This window comes from Macrotis lagotis, chromosome 1, assembly GCF_037893015.1.
Source record: "Macrotis lagotis isolate mMagLag1 chromosome 1, bilby.v1.9.chrom.fasta, whole genome shotgun sequence".
Lineage (NCBI taxonomy): Eukaryota > Metazoa > Chordata > Mammalia > Peramelemorphia > Peramelidae > Macrotis > Macrotis lagotis.
In genome coordinates, this window is record NC_133658.1 from 933,724,235 (window position 1) to 933,743,072 (window position 18,838).

Genomic DNA, 18,838 nt, shown 5'->3' on the forward strand with positions numbered 1-18,838 from the left:
ACTTTACTTGATAACAGTTTTAATGACCATCCTTACACTGGTGATTCTCAAATCTCCCTTTCTTGGCCCAAGCTGTCTGTTGGCCTTCATGCCTGCATCTCCAACCAGTTTGGAGATATCTCCAACTGGATGGCTGCTAGTCATCTTAAACTAAACATGTTCAAAATGGAACTCATTCCCTTTCTCCCTAAACTCTCCCTGCTCTTGCCCTCCCTATTATGGTGAAAGGCAACCCCATCCTTCTGGGCCTCCAGGCTCCCAAGCTAGGAGTCATCCTGGATACCTCACTCTCTCTCACCAGCACCACCACCTCCCTTCCAGATGGCACATGTTGCCAATCTTGTCCTCCACAACCTCTCTCAAATCTGCCCTCACCTACTACAGGCCCTTATCACCTGTGTTGTTGTTGTTCCGACTTTCTGACTCTTCATAACCCCAGGGACCATAGCATCCTAGGAAGGGCAATTGTCTCAATTGAACTGTGACTTGGGAAAGGCCTTAGCTTCAAACAGCCAAGACTTCCCTCCAGAACTGGGGCCATCTCTGGCATCCTGATCCATATCTGGTCACTGGACCCAGATGGCTCTGGAGGAAAAAGGGAGGCTAGGGACTTTGCACAGCACCCCCTCATTTATATTCATTTCATACATGTCATGGTTCCTCTCCTTGATGTCACAGACTTCTTCAAGAATGAATGACCAAATCAGTGCAACTATATCAGGGTCAATTTGGGGCTGTCTGTGATGGAGAATACCATCTGCATCCAGAGAAAGAACTGTGGAGTTTGAACAAAGACCAAGGACTATTACCTTCAATATAAAGGGGAAAAACCCATTACCTTATTCTGTAATTTTGCTGTCTCTTATACTTTGTTTCTTCCTTAAGGACATGATTTCTCTCTCCTCACATTAAACTTAGATCGATGTATACCATGGAAACAATGGAAAGACTAACAGACTACCTTCGGGGGGAGAGGGGAAGCAAGAATAAGGGAAAAATTGTAAACTCAAAATAAATAACTTAAAAAAAAGAATGGGGGGTGGCTAGGTGGCACAGTGGATAGAGTCAGGAGTACCTGGGTTCAAATCCAGCCTCAGACACTTAATAATTACCTAGCCTTGGGCAAGCCACTTAACCCCATTTGCCTCGCAAAAAAAAAAAAAAACTAAAAAAGAAATGAATGACCAGCATCATCAAACTGAGACCCAGCTGGTATGGGAGATCAGAAGGGTAAGCTAAGGCCTGGATGGGTATTGCATGTTTATGACCAGAGGAATAAACTGGGGCCCAGCTGGGGTCTTTTGACATCTCTGGGTTGAGGGGTAGAGTGAAGTCAGGCTGGGTCTTGAGATGTCTCTAGACAGAGGGTAAAGTGAGACACATCTAGGTTGGGAGGTATCTCCAGGGACACACGGGCCATCTTTTTTATTCCATCTGAATCTGGGGCCCCTCAGGCTGTGAATCTGTGGCTCATTTAGGTATTGGACATCTCTGGACAGAAGGGCAAATTCAAGGCCATCTGGACTGTGAGACATCTCTTGCACAGAGAGATAAACTGAGGCCTGGTTGGGTGACAGACCTCTCTGGACAGAGGGATAAACTGAGGCCCAGCTGGGCTAGAGAAGTAAACAACTAATTCTAAGCTCTTCACAGAGTCCTGGAGAGGGTCCCGGTGTCCCTTTTTCTGTGCCCCCTGTGAGTTCTCTCAAAAGTAGTGTCTTTGGCAAGGCTATGCTTGGCATTCCCACAACGAGGCCAGTTGCTCGGAGCAGCCCTCTTTGTAGTTAGGAAGCTTGGGGTCGCTCGTGCGTCCCTCTGGACACCTGTGCTCCAGCCTGTGGTCAAAGCAGAACGCTGGGCAGGGTGCAGCAGGCTCAGGACCCCAAGGGCCCAGTCGGACCAGGGAATAGGGGCCTGTGCTGCCCCGACATCTGAGTGCCACTGAACAGAGTACGGTCGCAGATGGATCCCAAAGTCCTCTGGTCCCCACACCTGGGGCTAGGCTTGGGGCGGGGGTCCAAGTCTTATGCTGTCAGTGGGCAGGAAGGAGGACACCCCGGTCCTGGGCAGCTCCTGTCCCTGCTTTGGCACGTGAGGGCCTCCTTGGGTGCCAAGGGAGGGCGGGCTGAGGCCCAGCCTGAAGGGACCGGGCCCCTGGGGAGGTCAGTGGGCTCCCCTCTCTCTGGGGGCTCCCTGCTGAGGTTGGGTGCCGGTGGGGGGACACGACGGCTCCTCCGTCATCGGCCCGGCGCCCCTTCAGTCCAAGCGAGTGGGGCGGCCCGGCTCCCGCTGCCGGTGACTGGGCCGAGTCTGGGGCCGCGGAGCTCAGGTCCTCGGGGTGGGGCGCAGGCTGCCTGGGCCCCCGGCTCCGGGCACGCCGCGAGCCCCGGAGGTGGCCCCGGGAGGAGGCGGAGGGGCCCGGGGAGGGCGGGCCGAGGGGCGCCGGGGAGGAGGCCGAGGGGCGCCGGGGAGGAGGCGGAGGGGCCCGGGGAGGAGGCCGAGGGGCGCCGGGGAGGGGCGGGGCCAGGCTCCGCGCGTGCGCAGACTCCCGGCCGCCCCTCCCTCGTGCAGCCGGGGGCCGGCGGGGCCTTTCCGGGCTGCTCCGTGCGCCTGCGTACAGCCCTCCGGCCCCGACCGGCGACCCGGAAGCAGTCGTGACGCCTATAAAAGGCGGGCCCCCGCGGGCGCGGCCCCTTTCCTGTTCCGGTGCCCGAGAGAGGCGCGTGGAGCCAACGGAGCGGCGACTCGGAGCCCCCGCGGCCAGAGACCCGGAGACTGATCGCCAGGTGAGTGCGAGCCCCCGGCCTCTGCCGGCCGCGCCCCCCGCCTTGTGCCCGGGGAAGTGGGGGGAGGGGGACCCGGCCTGGCCCTGCGGCCCGGGGGGGCATCTCCGCTCTGGAAGGGCGCCCCCCCCCCCCGCCGGGCCCTGACCCCCAGCTCTGCCCCAGGATGACCGAATGGGAGACGGTGGCGCCGGCCGTGGCCGAGACCCCCGACATCAAGCTGTTCGGCAAGTGGAGCACGGACGACGTCCAGATCAATGACATCTCCCTGCAGGTCGGCCCCAGCCCGTGCTGCCCCTTCCATCTCTGCCCTCTCCCCATGACCCCAGGTGACCCTGGATCCCCCCGCTGCCCCCTTCGTCTCTGCCCTGCCCCCCCCCGCTGCCTCTTCCATCTCTGCCCTCTCCCCATGACCCCAGGTGACCCTGCTGCCCCCTTCGTCTCTGCCCTGCCCCCCCCGCTGCCTCTTCCATCTCTGCCCTCTCCCCATGACCCCAGGTGACCCTGCTGCCCTCTCCATCTCTGCCCTGCCCCCCCCGCTGCCTCTTCCATCTCTGCCCTCTCCCCATGACCCCAGGTGACCCTGCTGCCCCCTTCGTCTCTGCCCTGCCCCCCCCGCTGCCTCTTCCATCTCTGCCCTCTCCCCATGACCCCAGGTGACCCTGCTGCCCTCTCCATCTCTGTCCTGCCCCCCCCCGCTGCCCCCTCAATCTCTGCCCTCTCCCCATGACCCCAGGTGACCTGCCCCACCCCGTGCTGCTCCCTCCATCTCTGCCCTCTCCCCATGATCCTGGTGCCCATCTTCCCATGATCCTGCTCCTCTCTATCTCTGCTCTCCCCCCCCATCTACATTCACTTGCTCCCCATGACATTGGGTGCTCTCACCTTGATTCCACACCCCCTCCATCCCTGCCCTCTCCCCCCTGGCCCTTCTGCACTCTATGACCCTGGCCCCCCACCTTTACTCTTCAGGACTACATTGCTGTAAAAGAGAAGTATGCCAAGTACCTTCCCCATAGTGCAGGACGCTATGCCGCTAAGCGTTTCCGCAAGGCGCAGTGCCCGATAGTGGAGCGCCTCACCAACTCCATGATGATGCATGGCCGCAACAATGGCAAGAAACTCATGACCGTGCGCATTGTCAAACATGCTTTTGAGATCATCCACCTGCTCACTGGCGAGGTGGGTGGTTCTGTGGGGGGAGTCTAGAGAGATAATGGGGGTGATCTGAGGTCATCCAACTGCTCACTGGGCAGGTATGGGGTTGAGACCTAGACTTCCTTGGGCTGTTCCCTGGACAGCCATTGGCAAGTACTTGGAGATCATCCACCTGCTCACAGGAGAAGCATTTGGGGGTGTGCCTTGGATGCTCAGGGTGCCTCCTAGGAGTCATCCCCCCACTCACTGGAGAGGTATGATGGGGAGGTGTTTCTCCATCCCCTGGAAGCTGGGGGGGGGGTCCTGTTTTCCAGGTCATGCTGCTTAGGGCTCCCAATTCAATCTGATTTGGAGCTGTGTCCCCCACAGGGGGCACAGGTTATACCAGCCTTTGACTTTATCTTGGGTCAAAGGGAGCAGCCCCCAGCCACCTTCCCTTGTGTTCCTCACCGTGGCCACCCCAGGTGTCCCAGTTGTCATGGGGGGAGGTCCAGGGCTCAAGTGACAGTTGTGGTTATTGGTTGGGGGCCCCTGGGTGAGGCCTTGCACCCATGAACTGCCACCTCCTGTCTCCAGAACCCTCTGCAGGTTCTCGTGAATGCTATCATCAACAGCGGTCCCCGTGAAGACTCCACCAGAATTGGGCGGGCAGGGACTGTGAGGCGCCAGGCTGTGGATGTGTCCCCCCTCCGGCGGGTCAACCAGGTGGGAGGCTTTCCTGGGAGAGGGGGAGTTGGGGGGGCAACAGGAACCAAGGTGGGCTCTGAGGCCCAGACTGACTCTTAATCTGGCCGGCCCTCCCTCCCCAGGCCATTTGGCTCCTCTGTACTGGGGCCCGAGAGGCAGCCTTCCGCAACATCAAGACCATTGCAGAGTGTCTGGCCGATGAACTCATCAATGCTGCCAAGGTGAGCGGGCAGTGGGACAGTGGGGTCTTGCTGGGGTTGGTGGTGGGGTCAGTGGGGTCCTGCTGGGGAGGGCAGCAGGGTAGGGGTTCATGCCTTTCTCACCCAGTGCCTGGCTACCTCTTCCCAGGGTTCTTCCAATTCCTATGCCATCAAGAAGAAGGACGAGCTGGAGCGAGTGGCCAAGTCCAACCGCTGATTTTTGCTGTGTCACCTGTTGCTAATAAATGCCCCCTCCCCCTGTTGTGGGGGCAGGATCCATATCACTCCTGTGTGGTCTTGGGGAGGGGGGTCCTGGGCCTCCCATACATGCTTACACTGATCACACACATGGAACATAGACAACAAGAGACCTGACCCACAGGGACCTCTGGGCATCCTTGTCATACCAGGGGTACCCCCCCCCCCCCAGCTGGTTGCCTGAATTCCCTGCATTCCTCTCCAGCCTTGGTTATGACCAGACCTGGGTCATCCTGGCTGGGAGGAAGGGAAGAGTCTTCCTCATCTGGGGACCAGTGAATTCTTGTTCCATGGTACTGTTGTCCCCCCCCCCAGTTTAGGCAACAATAAACAGGACAGAGCAGCTGCTGCCAGCCTGGGTCCCACCCCATAAGGGAGAAGGTGACACCTCCAGGAAGGGCAGACATTCCTGACCACCCCCGCCATCCGGCTAGTGCCCACCCCACCATAGACTGGGGGGCAGGGCTCTGGGGCGGGAGCTAGAGGAACCGGTCTGGCCCAGCCTGGGGAGCCAAGCTGGGTTTACCTGGGGGCCCCACCCCCCCACGCCCCCTTGACGAGGATGAGCCTGGTGAGACCGGAAAACCGGGCTTGAGCTGGGTTAGAGCTGAGGCACCCTAAAACCAGAGCAGTCTGGGAGTCAGCCAGTCAGGAGGGGCCACACTCTGGCTGCTCCCCCTCCAGGACAGGTAGGAGGCCTCTTCCCGCACAACCTCCTGCTGGGCTGCTTTTCCCCAGTCCCTCATTTCTGGATCAGCTGCATGGGTGTTTCCTTACCTCTGCCTATCTCCATCCCCCCTTCTGGGCACCCTTGCTCTAGCTTGGGAGGGGACTCTTCTTGGGTCTGGCCAGCTGAGCACCCACTGTGTAGGGGAGGGGTTCCCATGGGAAGGAGGAAACTGAGGCAGCCGGGTTCAGCGATTTAGCTAGAGTCAGGGGTTAGCTTTGAATTTGAGGCTTCTGACCCAGGCCTCTGTTGTCACTGTTGCTGTTGGAATTGACTTGATTAACCCCCCTGTACCATATTCTGGTTCTGACTCTGACCCTGGCTTGGTGTCTCCAGTTCTACCCTGATACTGCATCACCCCATTTCTTATGTTTGTCTCTAGCTCTGCTGCCCCCCCCCATGATTCTTGTTTTTGCAAGGCAGTGGGGTTAAGTGATTTGCCCAAATTGACACAGCTAGGTAATTGCATCTGAGGTCACATTTGAACTCAAGTCCTCCTGACTTCAAGGTCTGGGTGCTCTATCCACTGCGCCTCCCAATTGTCCCCTCTGCCCTGGTTCTAATAGTTTCCCATCCCTGCCACCTTTGTGGTAATGTCTCCCTGTCATCTCTGACCCCCCGACTCTCCCCCATCTTGCCTCTTTCTGGTAATCTCTCCCTCGCCGGGCTGCCCATCTCTGCCCCCTTTCCGATGCCGTCTCTGCTCTGTCCCTGTCCCCCATCTACCCCCTTCTGGGAATGTGTCTCCCCATCTCTGACCCTGTCTCCCATCTGCCCCCTCCCTTGCAGTGTCTCTGCCTCTGCCCCCCGGTAGTGTCCATCTCCCCATCTCAGCCTCCGACCCCCTGTGTCTCTGCGCTCCCCCCCGCAGGTCCCCGATGCCCTGCCCGCTGAGCTGCCTGCGCTGGCCTCGGGGCCCCTCCCGCTCCTGGTCGGTCCCCGGCTCTCCGGCCGCCGCGTCCGACGGCCGCTCCCCGACGGGGGAGGGAGAGGACGAGGAGGACGAAGCGGGAGGCGGGCCGGGCGCCCCGCGGGCCGAGTCCCCCATCCTCCCGCCGCCGTCCCCCACGGACTGCCTCATCTGCGTGTCGCCCTTCGACGGCGCCTTCAAGCTGCCCAAGCGGCTGGCCTGCGGCCACGTCTTCTGCCTCGAGTGCCTGGCCCGCCTGTCGCTGGCCACGCTGGGCGGCGGCGAGGCCGTGGCCTGCCCCGTGTGCCGGGCGCCCACCCGCCTGCCCGCGGGCCGCGGCCCCCCGGCCCTGCCCACCGAGGCCCACCTGCTGCCCCGCGGCCTCTGCCGGGCCTCGGCCGTCCGCTTCGATCGCCGCCGGGGCCTGCTCTACCTGCGGCCGCCTCCCCCGGGGCCCGGCGCGGCCAAGGCCCGGCCGGGCCCCCCGGCGCCGCCCCCCCTGCGGCTGGGCCGCCCCCACAGCCGGACCCTGGGCTGGGACCGCTCGGCCTGGGCCTTCCACACCGCCGTGGCGCTGGCGGTGCTGGTCGCGGCCGGCCTGGTGCTGTCCGGGGTCTACGTCTTCTTCCTCATCCCCCGCTCCGCCGCCGCCGGCACCTTCGTCCTGCCGCGGCCGCCCCCGGCCCCGGCCCCGGCCCCGGCCCCGGCCCCGGATCCCGCGCCCGAGGGAGCCCCGGGCCCCGCGCCCGAGGGAGCCCCGGGCCCCGCGCCCGAGGGAGCCCCGGCCGCTGAGCCCGAGGGAGCCCCGGGCCCCGAGCCCGACGGAGCCCCGGGCCCCCGCGGGCCGCCGGGGACACCGCCTCCGGAGCCCGCGGCTGGCGCGGACGGTGACCGGCCCGGGCTGGGTCCCGGAGATGCGGACACTGAGGCCGGAGACCCGAGGGGGCGACCCACGGTCGCACTGGAGGTGCGGAGGACCCCCGCTCCGCCAGGGGGAAGCCGCGGCCTGGACCCCCCGCCGTGATCCCGGGGATGGCCCAGGACGACGCCCCTTCCCCCTTTTTAGAGAAGGGCAGCCCCCGTTTCCCCATCTGAAAGGGGGGCCCCCCCTTGGCGCCCGCCCCGGCTTGCCCTCACCCACCCCTCTGCAGAGTGCTGCTGGCTCGGGACCCTGCCTGCCCCCCCGTGCCTCAGTTTCCCTTTCTGTCCACCCTCAGGGTGCTCACGTGAGCGTTTGTAATAAATGCCTGTTGACTGACTACCTGGTGGTGCCAGCCCGTTCTCGAGACTCTGCCCCTCCCGGGGGCACGGCCCGGGCTCTGGCGGCGCCGCCCCCGAGGGCCTGGGGGGGGCGGCGCCTGCGCAGAGGCTGCCTCAGGTTCGGCCCCAGACTACAAGTCCCAGGAGTCTTCGCGCGAGCCAGGACTGACCGCGCAGGTGCAGGCGTGCTAGGCGTCGTCTTCCCGCGCGCGCCCTCAGTTGTCATAGAAACGACTGGGTTCGAGGCCCAGGCCTGGGGTGGACGGGGGAGGGACGGGGACGAAGGCGAGAGGGCGCCCGGGTCCCGGGGAGCAAGCGGCTGAGGGAACCGGGCACCCCGGGGTCAGAGCCAGGGCCCGGTCCTCCAGGCGGCTAGAGTGGCGCCGCGGCGGAGGCCGGAAATGGCAGCGACTGCACTTCCGGGTCTGTCCGCCCTCCAGCCAATGGCGCGCGGGGAAGCCCGAGGCCTGCCCTGGCCGGCGTGGGGCGCTGGGCGCATGCGCAGGGCCGAGGCCAGGCCGGCCCGAAGTCCGGGCAGGCGGCGGGGCAGCAGGGTTGCCCCTCGCTTCGGCTTATGCCCCCGTCCCGAGATGGCTTGGGGGCCCCGGGCGGGCTTCATTTGGCCCCTCCTGCCCGGTCCCCGCCAGGCCCCTGCCCGCAGCAGCCGGCTTCCACGGGGCGCCTCGGCGGAGGGGTGTGCCCGGCCTGGGGCAGACCCCTCCTCCAGGTGGTCGCCCCCCCAGGTGACCCCTCCTCCAGGGTGGCTGCCTCCCCCCAGGTGACCTCTCCTCCAGGGTGGCCGCCCCCTCCTCCAGGTGGCCATCCCCCCAGGTGACCCTTCCTCCAGGGTGACTGCCCCCCCAGGTGGTCGCCCCCCAGGTGACCCCTCCTCCAGGTGGCCGCCCCCCCCCAGGTGACCCCTCCTCCAGGTTGGCCGCCTCCCCCCAGGTGACCCCTCCTCCAGGTGGCCGCCCCCCCAGGTGACCCCTCCTCCAGGTGGCCATCCCCCAAGTGACCCCTCCTCCAGGGTGACCTCCCCCCCAGTGGCCGCCCCCCAGGTGACCCCTCCTCCAGGTGGCCACCCCCTCCTCCAGGTGGCCGCCCCCCCAGGTGACCCCTCCTCCAGGTGGCCACCCCCTCCTCCAGGTGGCCGCCCCCCCAGGTGACCCCTCCTCCAGGTGGCCGCCCCCCCAGGTGACCCCTCCTCCAGGTGGCCATCCCCCCAAGTGACCCCTCCTCCAGGGTGACCTCCCCCCCAGTGGCCGCCCCCCAGGTGACCCCTCCTCCAGGTGGCCACCCCCCCAGGTGACCTCTCCTCCAGGTGGCCGCCCCCCAGGTGACCCCTCCTCCAGGTGGCTGCCCCCCAGGTGACCCCTCCTCCAGGGTGGCCACCCCCAGACTTCCAGAGAGAAGGGGGAGCCCAGGGTGACCCCCTGAACAAAGGCTTTCTGTAGCTTTCCCTTGCCCCCTCCCAGCCAGCAGAGCCGAGCCAGGCCAGGGTGGGCATCCACCAGGCCCCTCAGATTCCTGCCCTCCACACTATGGCCTTTCAGTTTACAGAGGAAGAAACTGAGGCAGCCCAGGGCCAGGGCGCTCTGCTTTGACCCATCTCCTTTTGGGTTCTTATTTTTCCTCTCCGAGGGGAGGGCCAACCCCTCCAGCCCTGGCCTCCTTTGGCCGCTTCCAGTCTAGGGCACATTTCTTGTGGCCTCAGGAGCTGCTGGGCAGGGTGTGGGGGGCAGGCCAGGGTGGCCCCTCAAGGCCGGGGGCCCCAGAGATGGAATCCACGGCAAAGGAGGCTTGGGGCTGCCCGAGCTCGAAGTTGACTTAGCCTGGAGGAAGGCTGGGTTCCCACCAGGTGAGGAGCTGTCCACAGAGCTGGCGAGACCTCGGGGCCCTCCGGCTGGAGCCCTTCTGGAAGGCAGCGAGGTGGCACCGGATCCATGCCTGGGGTGGCCTAAACGGGATCCGAGTCAGCTGTGCCCAAATTGATGATGGGTGATTGGGTCGGCCTAAGGGGAAAATTCACGGCCTCTGACCCTGATGTATGGGTGTAAAGAGCAGATTTATTAAAAAGTAGTGACAGCACAAAAATGAGAAAGTGAGAAGTAAACGGTTCTTTCAGAGCAGCGAAATGGGTGCAGTGGACAGAGCACTGGCTCCAGAGTCAGGAGGATCTGAGTTTAAATTCAGCCTCAGTCTTCATAATGACCCGGCTGTGTGACCTTGGGCAACTCACTTAACCCCACTGCCTTGCAAAGATAAAAAAAAAAAAAAGAATTCTTTAAGGGCCATGTGGGGTTTGGGCTTGATAACTTAGACAGTTCAGCTGTGCATTAACTGGCCAAGAGAAAGATCCTGGCCAGACTCTCCTTCGATGCCCCTCCAGGGTCTGTGGAAGAAGCAGGTGTTTGGGGAGTGGTTGGCTTCTCATATTGGAGAGGTCACTGTGAGAGGAGGTGCTTGTGGGGAGGCCTCCTGCCTGGTTTAAGACGAGAGCCTACATATAAGTACCCACATGCACATCCATGTACGTAAGATTAAGGTGACCTACTACACATATATACACGTATCTCCACATATATAGGATTGACAATATACTCCACATACACATAGACACATATCCATATACATAAGATTACTGGACTTAAATATTTTACCAGTGCAGAAAAGATTGCAAAACTTTGTTTCTATAGACAGTATTTTATTTCTCAGTTCCCATAATTCCCTACATTGCAAGCTAACAGAGGCATTTGCACAGAAAGGCATTGGTGTGGCACTGCCAATCTGAGAAGAGGCACAGCTCTGCCTCCCTTCTCTGCCCATCCCTGATATATGGGGTCATCCAGTCTCTACTAGCTGTCCAGCAGGGGCAGCCACCTCCTCCCCTGGCAGCTATTCCACTGTGGGAGAAATGGTTTCTTAAAATGAAGCCCATATCTACCTTTCTAGAACTTCTTGTTCCATCTGCCTCTGCCCTCTGGAGCTAAACAGTCCATTCAAGGCCCTCCTTGTAGATGGCTGTCTTGTCTGTCTAGCCCACCCCCTGAGCTCTCTCTTCCCCATGCCAAGTTGCTCCATGGATCATGGTCCAAGGCTCTTCACTCTCTCATCAGCTTTTCCTAGCTCATTGATATCCTTCCTGAAATACCATGCCCACCGATAAAGTCTGAGGATGGTAAAGCAGAGTGGGATTATTGTCTCCTCTGCTCCTGCAGGCTCCATGCTTGTCCTACCCCAACTCCCCCAGTTCGTTGTTCTGACAAACTAATGCCAGATCCTTCAGTGATCCCCATCTTATTTTTGGTTACATTTGGAGTTCTGAGTGGTCGCCCTCCCTCGCAACACACACTAGAGAAGGTAAACATTTGGCTAAGAATGATGTGGAACCCTGTAATCCGTCTGACCAGAGATGGACTCTTTCCCTGGAGGCAGACGACATCTCCCTTTCTAGGCCCACTCTTGTTGATTTGAAACTTCCTAAGACTCAGAATAGCCCAGATACTCTTTAAACAATATGGCTGTGATTGTAGGCAGCAAGCTCTTGGGTCTGCTCACTTCTCTCTGAATTATCTCATGCTAGTCTTTCCTTGCTCAACATAGCGCAGTATTCATCACAATCACATACTACAACTTTGGCCATTCCCTAGTTGGCAGGCCTCCCTGCAATTTCCAATGCCTTGCCACCACAGAGCTTGCTCTAAATATTTTAGAACATAGAGGTCCTTCTTTTCATCTTGGGAAATGAATCAAAGGGTTTGTATACTTTTATAACTCTTTGGGCATGATTCCAGAATGTTGTATGTGTTCTCATTTTTCCATATCTCCTCCAACATTTATCATTTTTCCCCTTTTAGAGAAATTTTTTCCTGATAGGTGTGAGAGCTTGTTTTAATTTGTATTTCTCTAATCATTTATGACCCAGAGCATTTTTTTCCTTTTGACTATAACTTTGATTTTTTTCTTCCAAAAACTGCCTGTTTATAGCCTTTGAAAATTTATTAATTGAGGAGTGATTCATATTTTTCTAAATTTGACTCACTTCTCTATATATCAGGTCTTTATCTGAGAAGCGGACTGTAAATAATCCCCCCTCCCATTTTCTGCTTTCCTTCCAATCTTGGCTATGTTAATTTTATTTATATTCAACCTTTTCAATTTAATGTAATCAAAATTATCTACTTTATATCCCCTATACTATTTTATGCTTATTCATAAATCTGATAACTGGTATGTTCCATGTTTCTCTAATCTACTCATGTTATCTCTATGTCTAGATCATGTATCTATTCAATTTTATCTTGGTAAATGGTGTAAGATATTGGTCCATACCCAATTTCTGCCAGACTACTTCCCAGTTTTCCCAAGTTTATTTTTAACCAAACAGTAAGATCTTATCCCAAAAGTTTAAATCTTTACGTTTATCAAACACAAGGTTCTGTTGATCATTTATATTGTATACCTATTCTTTTCCACTGATCCACCATTCCATTTCTTAGCCAGTACCAGAATTATTGCCTTTTAATACAGTTTAAGATGTATACAGTTAAACCTCCTTCATTTATGCTTTTTTCAATAATTCCTTTGGTATTCTTCACCTTTTGTTCTTCCAAATGAATTTAGTTTTTTCTAGTCCAATCGAATAATTTTTTGTTCATTTATTTGGAGAGGTACTGAATAGGTGGATTAGACAGAACTGTCATTTTTCTTATATTGGCTCAGCCTATCCATGAACAATTAATACTTCTCCAGTTTTTCTAATTTGACTTTGTATAAAAGGTGTTTTATAAGTATGTTTGCATAATTCCTGGTTTGTCTTGGCAGGTACATTCCCAAGCATTTTATGTTTATATTGGTAGGCATACTCCCAAACAATAGCTACTACTTTAAATGAAACATCTTATACTATCTCTTCTTGTAGAGCATTGTTGGTGTTGTATGGAAATGCTGATGTTTTAGGTGGTTTTATTTCATATTCTAATTTTCTATTCTAATTATATACTATTTTTTTAGTTGATACTGTACCATTTTTCCACTCATCTGTCTGTAATTTTATTTCCTCATTGCTCATTCTGATTTCTTTCATCTCTTCCTTTTCTTACTGCTATTGATAGCATTTCTATTACAAAATTGAATAATATTGGTGGTAATAGTCATCTTTCACTCCTGATATTGGACAGGTTTCCAGCCTATCCCCATTACAAATAGTACTTGCTGTGGGCTTTAGGTAGATACTTATAATTTTAAGGAAAAAAATCCATTTATATCTTTGCTTTCAAGTATTTTTAATAGGAATGTGTTGTATTTTTCAAAAGCCTTTTCTGCCTCTATTGATAGAATATTTTGCTTTTGTAATTGATATAATCAAATCTGTTAATACCTTTCCTTATATTCATGCCTGCATTCCAGATATGAATTCCTTTTTTTTTTGGTATCTATTGCTATAGTCCCCTAGTTTTGGCATTTAGTATCAATATTCATTAGTGAAATTGTCTATCGTTTTATTTCTCTGTTTTTGCCCTTATTGCTTTGGGTATCGGCACCATATTGGTGTCTGTGAAAATTTAAGTTTCTAAATGTAGATTAGAAGAGTTGTAAATCCAATGAAGGGTTATAAATCTGCATATTATCTCAGTGTGTAAAGATGTCAATCTGCCATCAATGCCTGCTCTCCATCTCAATGTTGCCTTGGCCTATGTCAGTACTACCTGGTTAACTTCATAACAGCACCAATAATTTCCTTTACTCAGCTGCCTTGTTAGGTGGTGAGGGCCTGGAGGGCAGAGACTATACACAATGGTGAACACAGAGAGCCTGGTGCATCCTAGATGCCCCCAAAAGATCAGATCCAAGGACCAAAGCACACTGTTCACTAGACTCTCAAGTGTGGAGAGACCCCGTCTTTAGGCTTACCTCCCAGTGAAGTAAGGGAAATGTTGGAGAAGCATATTCTAGAATTAATAACGACCCTCTCTTCCCCCCAGGCAGAGAACAAGCCCCTATTAATAAAACAAGGATTTCTGCCTTAGCCTGATACCTGCTCCCACTTACTTCTCCAGTTGGCTCCTCAGTGGGGCTGCTCCTCTTCCTGTGAAACCTGTGGGCTCTGCGGAGCCTGATGCCCCAAACTCTGGGCCCTCGGGGGTAGGCATCCTGGAGGCTCCCTACCTGCCCCCCACCCCCACCCCCGCTGCTTCTCCAGAGCCTGACCTGGTGAGTACCTGGCTGAGGCAGAGGCTCTGGTGGCTGCTTTGCCTCAAATGAAGCCCCACCGTTCCTTAAGCCCCGCCTCTCTGGGCTTCCCAGGACCCCAGAACCCCGCTCCGCCATGGCTCCCTCTCCCTCCCGCAGGCCGCTGGGCATGGCATTTTCTCTGGCATCTCCCCAAAGTCCTTTCTGGTCCCCCTCATCTCCCCCTGTTGGATGGGCAGGGCCTGGCACCCGGTGGGCGCTCGTGCTTGTGCGCTTCCTCCTCGGGGCCTGGCCGGCAGGCCCTCCACCCCCTAGGCCTGGCCGGCCCACAGGCCAGCCTCCAGCGCAGCGCCCCGGGCCGCCTCCTCCTCCCTAGGCCCGGGCGGCTTGGCAGGCCAGCGCGCGGCGCAGTGCCCCCTGCATGTCTCGGTTGCGCAGGGTGTAGATGAGCGGGTAGAGCAGCGGCGTGACGTAGATGTAGACCAGCGAGAGCAGCTTGTCGCGCTCGGCCGAGCGGCCGCGCAGCGGGCGCGCGTACATGGCCGTGGCGCAGCCGTAGTGCAGCACGGCCACGGTCAGGTGCGAGGCCACGGTGGCCAGCGCCTTGCGGCGGCCGCGCGCTGCGGCGCCCGGGCCCAGGACGGCGGCCAGCACGCGCGCGTAGGACAGCAGGATGAACGCCAGCGGCAGCACCAGCAGCAGCAGGCAGGCGGCCAGCAGCGCGCGCTCCTGCCGGGCCTTGTCCCCGCAGGCCAGCTCCAGCAGCGCCGGCAGGTCGCAGAAGACGTGGTTGACCAGGCGGCCGCGGCAGAAGGGCAGCTGGAAGATAGCGGCCGTGAGGCCGAGCGCCAGGCCGGCCCCGGCGGCGACGCAGGCCGCCAGCAGGCGCCAGCAGAAGGCGCGCGTCACCAGCTGCGGGTAGCGCAGGGGCCGGCAGATGGCCAGGTAGCGGTCCAGGGCCATGGCGGCCAGCAGCAGGCACTCGGCGCCACCCAGCGCCACGAAGAGCCCCATCTGGGCGGCGCAGGCGGCGGCCGCCAGCCGCTGGCCGCCCGGCGGCAGCACGAAGCCCCGCAGCGTGCGCGGCGTCAGCACCAGCGTGTAGGCCGCCTCCACGGCCGACAGCGCGCCCAGGAAGAAGTACATGGGGGTGCGCAGCGCGCGGTCAGCCGCCGCCAGCGCCGCGACCAGCAGGTTGCCGGCCAGCGTGGCCGCGTACAGGGGCAGCCCCAGCGCGAAGAGCAGCAGGCGCAGCCCGCGGGGCCAGCCCGAGAAGCCCAGCAGCACGAAGTCGGCCGCCGGGCGCGCCGTCCAGTTGGCCTCCGGCCGCAGGCTCATGGCGCCGGCCCTGCGGAGGAAGGGGACACGAGGGAGCGGGCGGCCGGGGGAACGGGGGGCCCGCCGCCTCCGCCTGCCCCTGGTCTCCCCAGGGGGCCCAGGCTGCACCCCCACCCCCGGACTTGGAGCCTGGCCACCTCCTTCCCTGACTCCGGTCCCTCATGGGCTGGGGGCGGGGGGCGGGATACTCTTCGCACCCCCCTCCCCTGACTCCTCCCGGAGGAGCCTCGGCCCCGGCCCCACCTGTTGGGGACTCTGGCCACTGTTGGCCACCGACCCCGTTTAGAAAGCCCCCGCCGGGCACCGGACGGGCGCCCATCCGGCCTCAGATACTAAGTAGCCGGTGACGGGCCGGGAGGGCTTGGTTCTTGTCTTTGGTGGCAGACGCAAGTTACAGTGTATCCCGCTGAGGCTGCACGGCTGGGCCGGACTCTAGCACAGGCTGGTCGCAGGTGCCACAGGAACACCTGGGCTGACCCTGAACTTGAGCATCTCCCCTTTCCTGGAGCTGCTTCCACTCTGAGCCAGGGTCTTAAGAGAGACCTTCAGGTGGCCCAGTACCCTTCTTCTGACTCCTCTGTGAGCATCTGTCCTGTGTGACTTCTCCGTAAAATGGTCTCTTTGGCCAGGGTTTTTTTTTTTTTTTCATGTTTTTGCAAGGCAAATGGGGTTGAGTGACTTGCCCAAGGCCACAGAGCTAGGTAATTATTAAGTGTCTGAGACCGGATTTGAACCCAGGTACTCCTGACTCCAGGGCTGGTGCTTTATCCACTGCGCCACCTAGCCACCCCTTTCCAGGGTTTCTTAAAAGATTTAGCACGGGGCTAGCTACATGGTGCATTGGAGAGAGCACCAGCCTTGGCATCAGGAGAACCTGAGTTCAAATCCAACCTCAGACAATATTTAACATAGCTGTGTGACCTTGGGCAGGTCACTTAACCCCATTGCCATATAAATTTTTATCCAGTCCCCCTTCCCCCAAACTCTCCTCACTTCAGCCTTCTCTATTAATAGCTAAGGTATTGATTACCACCCTCCAGACCTAACCTAGCATTTTCAGTGGTGAGCCCCATGCCTGAAGTGCCCTCCTCCCCCTCCCATTTCTGCCTCCTGACTCATTCCCTGACTTCCTTTAAGTCTCAAAATAACACCTCTCACCTGGAGACTTTCTTGATTTCCCCCTTAATTCTAATGCCTTCTCTCTGATGTTCTCTAGGTTCACCCCACTGGTAGCTTATTCATATGTATTTATCATTAGGCTAAGGGATCTTAAAGACAGAAACAGGGGTTTTTGTCTTTCTTTATATTCTTAATGCTTTTTGACTCACTGCCCTTTTTCAGTGCTCAAGCTTGCCAAGGTCTTATATATGTAGGTAGGTAGATAGATAGATAGATAGATACATACATACATACATACATACATAGATAATGACCAATATGTATTATATTGTGCCAACTAGCTGTCCTAGTCTTTGCCCATATTTTGACCATTATCCTAGAGATCCTTCCTAATTTCTCCCCTAGAGATTGAATACAGATGATATCTCTGCCTCTGTTCAAGACTAGAAAAAATGTTTCACCACTCGGGGACAGATGCAGATCCCTGGATTTTTCCACATTGATCCTAGAGGGTCAAACCAGCTTGAATGCCAAGAGATCAGTTCAGACTTCATGGAAAGAACTGTCTAAAAGGAATGACTTCCCCTTCATGGAGATCTTCCAGAAAAGGCTAGATACTTGTTTGTGCCAGGGATTTCACTTTGATAGAAGGTGGACTAAATGGCCACTGAGGGCCCTCCCAGACCTCCAATCATTCATGACTACTGTTCAGTGGACTGCAAATGGCCTAACTCTCCAACCTTTAATTGAGCTCCCTTTCCTCACTCAATCTATGAGCTATGAAGTTTATGAATCTGTGGGCTGGGCATGTTTAGTCCAGAGTCAAAAAGGGGGAATCTGATAGCTGGTTCTGAAGGGTTACCCTGTGGATTGAATTAGTTCTGTCAGTAGCAAGGGAGAGGTGATGGGTAAAAAACGTGGCAAAAATGCTGATAGAGGAAAAGCACCTTGACAAGAATCATTGCCCCGAGAGAGAGAGAGTTGGGTTGCCTCCAGAGGTGGTGGCTTTTCTTCCTTGAAGGTCTTCAAGCAGGGGCTGGATGGTTGCAACAAGGGTATGCTACACTGCAGATTCCTTTGAGGTATGGGATGGACTGGCTGGCCATTGAAGTTACTGCCAGCTCTTGGACTCATGCTTCAATTAGTTCAATGAAAATCACAGTTCTGAGTGCTTAGCATAGGATCTTAAATATAGTTGGGGCTTAATAAGTACTCAAGCAAACATATCCTCTTCCCTCAGTTTGTAGTATTTTATGCTGGACTCAGCAAAGGGATATGGGCTGCTTTTCTTCTTTTTGAGATCAAATGATGTTTTTGAAAGACATTTGGATTTGTCAGGAGCCCCCTGTTATGGGGCAGCTCTATCAGACCTCAATAGACATCCTTGCTCCTAGTTGTTTCTGTCAGTGGGCACTGCCAGTGCCCACCTGTATCCTCTCTGAAAACTTGGCTTGCTTCTCTAGGGTCCCCTGCCCATTCCCAGGATGTACCAAGGGAACCTTGTATAGAATAAGTCCTGGAAGGGGCTTTCAAATACCAGCTCTGGGGAGTATGGCTTAGTCTGCTCTCCCAACTATTGACCCTTTTGTGAACTCTGCCTGGATTCAGTGACTGAGATGACCCAAGGAATTGCCCAGACCCTGAACTTGGCATCCACAGTAACTAAGGCCTGGGTCCTTTCACCCATTCTCTGGTGTCTGTTTTTGCTCTGATTGGGGCCAGCCTTATAGCAAATGCTACACAGGAAACTGACAGAAGAGAGGTAGAGTGACAGAGACAGGAGGGAGGAGGAGAGGAAGAGACACACATAGAGACACACAAAGAGAAATGAGAGCCAAGGATTAAAGAGAAAATTAAGAGTCACACAGTGGGAGAGACACACAGACAGGAGGCAGGAGTAGAGGGGAAAAAACGGGAGGCAAAGAGACAGAAATGACAATGAGAGGATGAAAGAAAATAAGTCAGAGGGAAGGAGAAAAGGGGGGAAAATAGAGACATAAACAAAATGAGAGACATGGAGACACAGGAATTGCAAAAGAGAGGGAGCCCCTGTCCCAAGACTCCCACATGGCAAATTTTGCCTAGACCTGGGGGGCTCAGCCTGCCTGGACCTGACCAAGCATAGGCACACACCCTTATGCTCATAGGTGCAGAGGTCTCTTCAGAAGGGTACTGTGCTCTGTCTTCATCTCTTGGCCTTTAGCCC

The 18,838-nt window shown here is 56.8% G+C and overlaps 4 protein-coding genes across 4 annotated transcripts in view; 3 read left to right on the forward strand and 1 right to left on the reverse strand.

Moving 5' to 3' along the window:
- Nucleotides 1–2,683: 2,683 nt before the first annotated feature.
- On the forward strand, nt 2,684–5,107 carry RPS5 (ribosomal protein S5). The gene is made up of 6 exons (XM_074220228.1): nt 2,684–2,786; nt 2,949–3,057; nt 3,756–3,965; nt 4,518–4,646; nt 4,751–4,849; nt 4,977–5,107. Exons 2-6 carry the CDS (start codon nt 2,950–2,952, stop codon nt 5,043–5,045), a joined length of 615 nt encoding a protein of 204 aa, XP_074076329.1. The 5' UTR covers nt 2,684–2,786; nt 2,949; the 3' UTR covers nt 5,046–5,107.
- Nucleotides 5,108–5,207: 100 nt separating this feature from the next.
- Nucleotides 5,208–8,306, forward strand: RNF225 (ring finger protein 225). The gene is made up of 2 exons (XM_074220271.1): nt 5,208–7,690; nt 7,941–8,306. The coding sequence occupies exons 1-2, from the start codon at nt 6,692–6,694 to the stop codon at nt 8,304–8,306; spliced, it is 1,365 nt and encodes a 454-aa protein (XP_074076372.1). The 5' UTR covers nt 5,208–6,691.
- Nucleotides 8,307–14,547: 6,241 nt separating this feature from the next.
- On the reverse strand, nt 14,548–15,513 carry LOC141510731 (olfactory receptor 10AC1-like). Its single transcript, XM_074220272.1, has one exon. It carries the CDS (start codon nt 15,511–15,513, stop codon nt 14,548–14,550), a length of 966 nt encoding a protein of 321 aa, XP_074076373.1.
- Nucleotides 15,512–18,838, forward strand: part of LOC141510747 (uncharacterized) — a 33,597-nt gene continuing 30,270 nt past the window's right edge. The window contains 2 exon segments of the mRNA XM_074220273.1: nt 15,512–15,793; nt 15,898–16,092. Coding sequence (XP_074076374.1) covers nt 15,512–15,793; nt 15,898–16,092 — 477 coding nt within the window.